This window comes from Corvus brachyrhynchos, unplaced genomic scaffold (genome assembly GCF_000691975.1).
Source record: "Corvus brachyrhynchos isolate BGI_N302 unplaced genomic scaffold, ASM69197v1 scaffold115, whole genome shotgun sequence".
NCBI lineage: Eukaryota > Metazoa > Chordata > Aves > Passeriformes > Corvidae > Corvus > Corvus brachyrhynchos.
Genome location: NW_008239553.1, coordinates 6,518,104 through 6,528,324, shown reverse-complemented (window position 1 = coordinate 6,528,324; position 10,221 = coordinate 6,518,104). Strand labels below are relative to the sequence as shown.

At 38.1% G+C, this 10,221-nt stretch overlaps 1 protein-coding gene across 31 annotated transcripts in view; it reads left to right on the top strand.

Moving 5' to 3' along the window:
• The window catches only part of MADD (MAP kinase activating death domain), a 58,874-nt gene that overhangs the window by 22,704 nt on the left and 25,949 nt on the right, over nt 1–10,221 (top strand). For 21 of the 31 annotated variants that reach the window (XM_017741988.1, XM_017741987.1, XM_017742001.1 and 18 more), the window contains 4 exons: nt 1,358–1,564; nt 6,135–6,188; nt 9,207–9,304; nt 9,645–9,728. In XM_017741988.1, the coding sequence (XP_017597477.1) occupies nt 1,358–1,564; nt 6,135–6,188; nt 9,207–9,304; nt 9,645–9,728 (443 nt within the window). The remainder of the gene's footprint in view (nt 1–1,357; nt 1,565–6,134; nt 6,189–9,206; nt 9,305–9,644; nt 9,729–10,221) is intronic. The other 10 variants (XM_017742003.1, XM_017741992.1, XM_017742000.1 and 7 more) reach the window with 1 other exon arrangement.

The following is a 10,221-nucleotide window of genomic DNA, read 5'->3' as shown; positions in this document are numbered from 1 at the left end:
GGTTCAGTTTTTTTTACTGTTTTCGATTGGTTGAAATTAAAGAGTTATTTCTAGAAATGTTTTTTAGAGATTAGTGCTTCTCTTGATGTTATTTAAAGTATAGTAATAAACTAGTAATCCTACAGGACACGATGGATATAGCTTATTTGTCTAGAGTAAGCTTAATAAAGCATGGTTGTGATTAATTTATTATAATATGGTCAAACTAAGAACTTGTATTTAGGAACAAGGATAGTTGGCAATAATAGTAGGATTGGGAAATATATCCTAGGAAGCAGTCTGTCTGAAAATGGCAGCTGTATGTGAACTTCCCACTGTTTACTGCATCTGTAAAAACTGGGAAGGGGGGGGACTGTGTAAATCTGTGAATATACATTTGGAATGCAGCTACTGTATAGTGTTTTGATATATCAGTAACAAGACCCACAGCTGAGGTAGTGCTCCCAGTTCTGATCATCACATCTTGCAAAACTGAATTTTCTGAAAAGATCTACAAGGTATTGGGAAAACACTTTTCCTCTGAAGGATGGAAGTGTTCAGTCTGTTGAGTGTTAGGTGTTGATTCTTTTCAATTATTATCTAAATAGAAAGGTGTTACTGATAGCAGAATCTTAAATCCACTGAACAAAGGTATCACAAGATCTAGTGGTATGACAGATTTAGATAATAGGATATGAAGTTTTGACTATTAGATTCATCAGGTATTGGAATAGTTTGTGCAGGAGGCTCTTTATGGAAAAGCTGGTTTTAATTATTCTGTTCTGAAGGTTTTGCTGTAATTCAAACTGTGGGGTTTGATACAGAGAAATAATCCAAACTGCCTTTTGAGACATACGGTTATGGGAAGTCTCAAAGATTTATGGAAGAGGTATAGCCAAGAGGTATTTTTGGTTTTTTTTCCCCTAACAGAAGTTTCATTTAGTGTTACCCATGAAAATGATTGTATTTGTCATCTTTACAGCGTGAGAAGAACTTAATTATCCTCTATAAATTATATTCTTGGTAGTTTAGGCAGAGTTGTTTAATTTTTCACAGTTTGGCAGAGGAGATGCTACAGTTCCTGTGTCAGAGAACATTCCTAGGTTTCAAATATACGGGAATGAGATACTTGAGTATCCCTAAAATAGCACTCTGGCTTTCTCCTCTATTGGTTTCCACCAGTGTGCCAGACTATCAGCAAGCCACGTTGACCTATGGGAAAAATGTGGCACTGAGCTGTTTCAGTGCCAGGCTTAATGATTTAGGTGAGACCATCTGTCTCATCGTTCTTCTCCTGCTTTCATTTCCTTTTTCTTTATGTTTCTTTCTAGTTAGTTATTTATTTATTTTCTCTCAACAATGTTCTTTTTATTTAAAGAACCGGAAAAGAGAAAACGAAGTCCAACAGATGGATCTGTCACTCCCGTTGGCAAAGATCCTGCATCATCCCCAAGAGTGGAGCCAAAACCTGCAATGCAGCTGCCGGTACCTCAGCTAATGCCAAAGCCGCCGAGCCCTGCAGGCAGAGGGCCAAGGGAGTTTGACACAAGAAGTCTAAAGGAAGAAAATTTTATTGCTTCAATTGGTGTGTATTGAGGTGCATGTGAAGTGCAGGGGAGACTTCTGTTTTGGTGTTAGGTTCTATTTGCATTCTCTCCATTTTAACACACTACATTGCTACTGTAACATGCTTCATTTACACCTTGGATCACAAGGAACAATCATGTGTGTTTTCACTCTACTCTCGGATAAACTATCCACCGCAATTTTCTCCCAGAAGCTGTCTAATCTTAATTGTTTCTATATTTCATTACACCTTAAACAGCCTTATTTTTTGCTCTGTGATTGCTGTTTTCAAGCAACAGGAAATGGCAAAAGAGAAACAGGGACAGCAGGACTTCAGAAAGGGCAGCTGTGGAAGGGAAACATGAAGGTTTTCTGTCATTGCTGGCTACCTGTGAATTATGTAGATCGTATCTTGATATAAGTGGGATCCAAAATCTGCTGTTTGTTAACAACAACATTTCCAAAAAGATTTTAGTTACAGTGTTACGATTTCAGTGAGCAGGACTGATGGATTTTCCTTCTATGCAATAGCAAATAGAATGTGTGTTCTTCTAAACAGCATCTGCTAGGCTGGTCACTGGAGATTTTTCTGTCTTACTCTTAGCTTTTCCCTATGTCTTGGGAAAAAGTTTGAGGTAGTGTTTTCAGAACTGTTTTATTTAAAAAGGGCTTTAGAGATTTTTTTAGTGGAGGAGAAAGGAAAACAATTGTTTTGGTTGAATCCAGTGGGCTGTGGGTTGTAAACATGAGAAGTACCATCAGCATACGAGAAATTTTTTGTCAACTGCAAAAATATGTCATGTTAAATTATAGACATTGCTTCTTACAGCCTATGTAAAATATCATTTTACTGGAATTGCTGTATGAAAGATTAATCTTCTAAAAGTGTGGTGCTGTGAGGATATATGTGTAGTTTGTGGCATATGACAAGGGAATGTGTGTGTTGAGCAGTTAAGTGGCAGGACTACAGACATTCATTCCTACACGCACATAATAACTGCAGGCTGGGTGCTGTCGAGTCCTGAACTGATACTGAACCCCTCTGACTTGATTTGCTTTCTTGTTTAAAGAGGTGATCTATGGAGGCAGGTGCTCAGAAACTAGTCTTGCACTCTATTTGAAAAGCTGTCAGGAAGCTGAAAGAGTTGCAGTTTCAGATTTCCAGCATTTCAATTAGTTATTTGGTTTGCTCTGGATGCTTCACTACTTTTCTCTAGAGGAGAAAAAGGAAAGCATGCTTCTAGCACAACTAAGAATAAACCAGGCTCTAGGACAGTGTTCTTTTAAAGAATGAAGAGACATCTTTTGATGAGATTGCTAAAACTGCTTCTTTCCCTTCGATGAAATTAAAGCCTCATAGAAAAGTCATAGAGATCAGACAGTTCTGTTTGTGAAGCATCATAAGAAGTGCTTTTCAAAAGAAGTGCTACGTAATATGCCGTGTTAACTACTGTTGCCAGAATATTAGCTTTAAACAATTCACATTCTTCAAGGACAGGCAAAGGTACATTCTTACTGGTGGTTCTGAGGCTGTGATGGTTTCCACTTGTCTTTTATGGAGCTAAATTACAAGAAGGATATAGTCTTACCAAAACTGACCGAGTTCAAAAGACTTGAATGTTTTCCTGAAGCCTTTTTCTCTAACTGCTTTTGTCTTTCACCACAAACCATGAACTGGTATGCAAGTCACTCTTCAGGAAATTGCTGTAAAAACGGTGTAGTCTCCATGTTTATCAGACTTGGGTGATCTTGAAGTAAAGAGTGTTTCTCTTGTGTTGCAGGAAGATAATTTAAAGCTGCTTGGCTATTATACTTCCTTTGTGTTCTGTCATGGAAACTTCAGAATAAGACAACTTTGGATATACAGGACTGGAGTTAGTTGTGTCTTTGCTTAAAGTCCTGCTGTAGTGAAATGCAGATATTCTCATTCAGACATTTATTTAGGGAAGAGCATTTGGTAAACATCTACATGTTGCTGAAATAACAAAGTATTTGTAAGTAGTTCCATTTAAACATGAGAAAAAAATGTTTTTATGTGAAGATGATCCAACACTGGAACAGTTTACCTGGAAAGGTAGTGAATTCTCCATACATGGAGATAGAGAATACCTGACTGGACATGGTCCTGTAGCAGGCAGCTTTAGTCAACCCTGCTTTGAGCAGGGAGGTTGGACTACATGATGTCCACAGGTCCCTTTGGACTTCAGCAGTTCCTTGATTCAGTGAAGTTTGGAAGGTACTTACAGCCTCAGGTTGCAGATATGTGAATAAAACTTTGAATTAATCTTTTGGTATTGTATAGATGGAATACAAATTGGACTGCTAACCTTTTGACCTAGATACAGGAGGAAATACTAGTATGAGAAGTCTTCAGAAGGATGGAGTAAAATAATGTACAGCTCTGTTTGCAGTAGTCATACGTAAAGTGTGTGTTAGTGTGGTGATTAAACTGCATCTCTGATCTAGAGCTGTGGTAGCTGAATCTGTGCAGTTTTTTTGTACTATAGGAACAATGGCCATGAGGTTCACAGGGTTTCCTCTTTCTGAGGTGAAGTGGGATGGATTTTTACCAGCTGAGCTTCGATCTTAACTGTGGTTTGATACCTAATTCCTGGCTAGAAAATTAAAATTGTGAAGATGATGCTTCTGATGCTCACCAGCTGCTTGCTTCTGGGGATCTTGTGTTCCAAGGTTCATGGTCATCACCTGTAGTGTTGGTCTTTTTGTTAGGACACTGGTGGCTTTTAAGTTGATAGTTAATAGTTTCCCCCTTTATGTTAGTGATAAGTGAGTTTATTAAAGTTTTATTTTTCTTCTTTGACTAAGTAGGTGAGAGTAAAATCTAGTCTGTTTTTAATGTGCTAGGATATACTCTACACTAAATTCACAGACAAGTCAGCTAAAAGTAATTTAATGGCAGGTGTTGTAGCTTTCAGACTGGTGATTTTTAAAGTAAACCCATATAGACTGGGCACGGAAGAGGCCAGATGTTTTCAAAGCCCTTTAACAAACAAATTCAGTCCATCTTAGAGATTGTTATCTGTGTCAATGTGTGCTCAGGTTGATAAGCCTGTAGGATGCTGTTTGGATCCCTAAGCAATTTTATCTTATCCATCTGTCTATTTTTGAAAGTTGAAGGAACATCCATCAATCATGAAGCAGATGTAGAAATTGGTAGGCTGGAAGCCATCTTTCTAGCTTTTTCTACCTTGTTGCATTTGTCTCACTCCTGATGTCTTTTTTGATAATACTTGGGAGCCTTCCTCCACAGTTGTAACACTATCCTTTTCATTTTTTTTTTCCAGTGGACATTTTTCTCAATAGAACTTTTTTAGAGCCTGTCTTGCCCTTATTTCTGCTCTTTGCAGGATGGAATGGGTTTCTGACACACTTAAGTGACCTTTTAGTTGCTCAGGACGTTTTCTTGACGAGCAGTAAAAGAACATTTTACTTCTTTTTCCTTCCCTTTGCCACTTTTCTAAGAGGATCTTCCTCTGTAGTGTCCCCAACTTTAACAGTGCTAGTGAGAGAGGACAGTGCCTAACATTTAGAGTCTGCTTAGCGTGTCAGCTTGTAATGTTTCCTTTGGCCAACAGGCCAGCACCTGGAATGAGCTGGTGTTTCTGAGCAGAATAGGTGCCTGCATTTCAGGGGGTTGAGCAATGTGAGTGATAGAAAAGTGCATGTGCTTCATCACTGTTTTGTCCCAGAGCTAAGTTTCAAATACAGTTTTAAGAAAATTTCCGACCGTTTTGCTGTTCTGTGCGTTGTATGTCCTCCTATGGAATTCTTTGACTTGATTAGAGTGCTGTGACTTTGAGTTTTGGAAGTTGGGGTTGAGCATGTCTGATATCTTGCTCATTTTAGTTCTTTGCCATTTTCCATTCTTTATACCCTGATAGGAGCAAGTGGATGCAGAGGAGTTCAGCTCTTTGCATAAAGGACAGGTTCATAGGCAGAGCCAAGCATTTACTGGCAATGTTGTCAGGTCAAAAATAACTTGTAAACTTTGTGATAATCTGTAAGATATGATATTGGTTAAATGTTGTGTTAACCTACACTTTAATATTTTTGGAATTGCTGCTGCTGTTTTTGTGTCTTTCTCCTTTCAGTGATATAAACTAGAGACATTAAAATGTTTCTGTTAATTAGAGCTTCTGTGATGCTTACATTTTAGAGGAATTAATAACTGACAGTCTTAAATCCCTTTCTTAGAAAAGGCAATCAATTATTTGTTCATAAGAGCTGTTTTTCCTTAGTTGATTCACTGCTGTCAAAGTGTGGCCCAAGGAGGGGAGGGGGGATGCACCACCACAGCTGCACGAAGTCATCTCTATGTTTGAATTCTGTTATTAAGAGATGATGCAGTGCTCAATACCTAACACTGGTTTCTTTTAAAATGGTGTTAATTAACCCTTCACTCAGTAGTTGTCATAAAATTCTGCCTTTTTTTCTTTTTCTTTTTTTTTTTTTTTTTTTTTGAGGTGAAGGGGTGGGTTTTTTGTTTGAAATTTTTTCCCCATTTTCACCTGTCTGACCAGCTGCTGACTCTTTCTCTTTCTCTCCTGCTTTCAATGCATCTTGGGTAGAATTGTGGAACAAGCACCAGGAAGTGAAAAAGCAAAAATCTTTGGAAAAAACGAGTAAGGAAATTAAAAAGAATGTAGAAACTGACTCCTCCAGCCTCCCCATAACTGCCAACTCCCCAGGTGCAGGGTGAGCTTGCATCTATGGCACACAGATTTTATACTCACAAGAAAAAAAGTCTATCAAGAAAGTCTCCATTAAAGAGACCAAACAGATGTTTGCCCTGAGGAAATTGTGTTCAAATGTCTCTTCTTTTTTTTTTTTCCCTTTCTTTTTTTTCTCCCCTGAATGTTGCCTTCAAAGAAGGGGAAGCAGGTTTCTGCACCCTCACCAATCAGATAAATATGGAAGACTTTTAAGATACTCCATCTTCTTCCTTAAAAGTTAAAACTTGTTTAACAACTTGTTGACATGGATATATTGATTGATTAAATGTTACCGGAATGAAGAATTCCTGTTTGTTCAAGCCGTGGGATGGCGAGTTTTGTTACCTGGCATCAACCATGAGCAGTCAATCTGCAACAAGAAGTACTTCTGAGGGGGAGAGAGAAGGTGTATGTGAAGAATTGTATTTAGTGATGGCTGCTAGAAAATAGCCTCATAGTAAGGAATCAACCTGATTTTGTTTTTTATATCCCTTGGTAAAGAAGGAGTGAAATAGTTTGAGGCTGTTGCAGAGTCTAAATAACAGTCTAAATCTACACGAATCTGAACACCTATTGAAATATAATAATGAATAAAATACTGAATATAGATAATCTGCAGGTGCAGTACCAGGCTTTGCTCTTTTGGTTGTCACTGTTGTAAATAGGGACATATGATTTAAGGACAACAGCCAGTTTATAGCAACCATATTGTGGTAGGTGTTTCCTAACCATAAGCGTAGTTTGTACTTTGCAGAGCTGATGCTATTTTACAGACTGGAGTTTGGGAAGGATTAATAGCTGAGGTGAATGAGTGAAAAATCCTGACATTCTGACTAGGCCTAGATTTGCATACCCTAGTTTTAGGCACCTCAGTTAAATACTTCTGTTAAGTACTTCTGTTAGCATCTGGAGTTAGTTCAGAGAGAATGGGGCGAATGGGGCACCTCTGCAGTACAGCTTACTGTATTTAAGTTGTGAATTGCTATCTGCTGAGGTAGGGGTGTGCGAGGCAAACACATAGCACATGCACACACCTGCTCTCCCCAGCTGAGCCTTTCAAGTAGGTGCCTACATTGAGAGGGTTGATTTGAGGTTTTAGTGTTCCACGTGTATTAGACATACGACTCCATAAAGAAGGGAGAGGGAGGTTTGTAAGTGCCTGTAAATTGACAGTGACAACAATGTAATTGTGGCTATTGTGCTCCTTAAACTCTGTTACAGCCCTCAAATATCTGAACTGCTTCAGTCAATTTCAATTCCAATCCCTTTAAAAGTCAAACTGTCAGAAATATACCTGAATTACGTGTTGCGACAGGAAACTCCTAAATTGCTTAAAACACACAGCTGAAATTTAGTGTTATTGCTGTAGTAATGAGATATTAAACTTTTTGCTGTATCAGAACTAGAAATGATGACCACTTGGATGAATGGAAGTAGACTTCTAGAAGTGAGCAATGTGTATTTCAGTGGAAAACAATATTCCAAATTCTTAGAAAAGATATTTTTAGTTATTTTTCTTCATAAATTTTATGTTTTCTCTTTCTTAGAGTCTTTGAGGATTTGATTTACAGTAACTAAGGCATTTGGATCTAGAGACACAATACTATAACAAATGAAGAATACTTTCTGTAAAGACTTCACAGGAAGAATTGGTGGTTGAGTAGTAAGCTAGTATGGTCTGCACAGCCCCCTTATGGCTTTGCTATTCATGAGTTTACATATCATCTCAAACTCACTCCCACAAATCTTTGTATATTATCCTTCTCTCTCTCCTCCCTTCCCTTTTTCTTTCCTTTTCACTGTCTTATCCTCTCTAATATTACATATAATACAAACATGTTCATAATTCCCAGGTTGTTGTGATCAGTGGTTATAGAGATAGTGGCATTGTTTGCTTAGAGATACTGGATATAGTCATGGGTATATAATACAAATATTCCAGCAGCTGATCATGTCTTCCTGTTACTGAATAGTTGGCAGATATGGATATGGCAGAAGTGTTGTATTCAGTCTCTTCCCCTTTCTGAGAGTATTAACATTCTGTGTACAGCCTATAACACATTCTTTTCTTGCATTGTTATTTACTTCATTCAGTGCTTATCCAGATTTCTTTTCAGGCTCTATCTGTCCATCATTCTCTTTCCTTCTGCCATCCCATCTGAGGACAATAGATGATAGGATTCTAGAAATGCATGGGAAATTGAACATAATGTTCTTTCCTTTTTTTGTTTTCTGGATTGTTGGGTTAATGAATGCATGACTTAAAAGCTTGCTGATTCCCTCTCTCTTTCCTGACCTCTGTGATTGCCAACTCTGGAGAGCCATTTGTTGGTGTAATTGGGGAGTGTTGTGAAGCACAGCATCATACAACCTTAGTTCTTGAAAATCTTACTGGTTAACACCGATTGCCACTGTTATTTTCTTGTCATGTGTTGCCTGATTTTTGCCTAGATAGTTGCTGTGGGCAACCAAAAAACTCAGTCCAGGACTTTGAGCAATTTAGCTGTTCAAAAAAATATTCTGACTTTTAAGTAAATAGGTATCCTTTTTTATTACCAAGAATTAAAGGAAGTGGCTTCCTAGAGTTGAATGGCAACTGCTCTGCATGTGTTATTGTAACTGGAAGCTACTTGACTGTTGTCTGTCCTCTTATCTCTCTTAAACGGCTAAGAAAGGTACTGTTTAATTAGAGCCACTCCCAGACGTCGGAGTATTTGAAATTCAAACTAATGTTTGAAGACTAGCAGATGTGTTCTGCTGGTCTTGTTGTTTTCAGTACCAAGGAATAATAAAAAGCACGTTAAAAATCAAAGAAATGAGAAGGCAAATCTGTTTTGTTGGTACTGTTTCTGCTTCCAGTCTGTCATCTGCTTTCTGCTATGCTGTTTTTTCTTGGCACAGTAATAACTTACTTTTTCCTTTGTTCAGGACCCGAAAATGTGAAACAATTTGATTTGGGAGAAACAGATGAGAAGAAATCCCAAATCAGTGCAGACAGTGGCCTCAGTTTGGCCTCAGGTTCTCAGGTCAGTGGCTTGTATGCTTGCTTTATTTATGCCGTAAGACACAGGATTCTTCTATTCACTACTTAATTATGGGAAGACTTCTAGGGTTTGAGTATTCTTGAGAGGCTCATTTGGTAAAATTTCTTTGCCCTTTTCTCTAGGAGATTGATCTTTGTAAACTCAGTTACAGGACACTGTGGTCTTTTTGACACTCAGACAGTAGTTTCTATTTGATTGGCTAAATAAACTAAGGAAGCATAAGGCATGTGATTCAAGAGCCCAGAAGAATGGGAAGTCATGTTCTCTCCTTATGGTAAAAACTAATGTGACTCTTCTTGTCCTTGATACATTTTGATTGCAGAAGAGTGATTTTGACTCTATTCCCAGCGGAGGACCAACAGTTATGGTCAGAAGTACAAGCCAGGACTCTGAAGTCAGCACTGTGGTAGGATATGCCCAGAGTGAAATCTGGATGTGATTGACTGCTTGTTAAAGTGGGGAAGGGCATTTCATGCCTACATTTTGTGTGGTGTGGCAGCATAGTGTCACGCATGCATAATGTGTGTCTTTGAGTTCTCTCTCCAGAGCCTCTGAGTGGGTAGCAAGCATGTGTGTCTGACAGAACATATATAGTGCTTTCTTTGTTAGCAGACTGCAGCCTTCATACATGGTGCTCATTGCTGTTACATATTCCTACATATTGGTGTATTTATGGAACTGGTGGATTGCAACAATTCTATAAATGTGTCTTAGTTGTGTATAAACCATCTGTAAAAAATAGGAGTTTAAAAAGGTAACCTGAGAGCAAAAAAGGCAGATTGTTTGCTGCATTAAAAATAAAAATAAATTCTCTGATGTATTACCTTAAAACACTTGAATTATATCAAAATATATCTGCTTGCTTTCTTTCGATCAGCTATACGGCCTAGAGGGAAAAT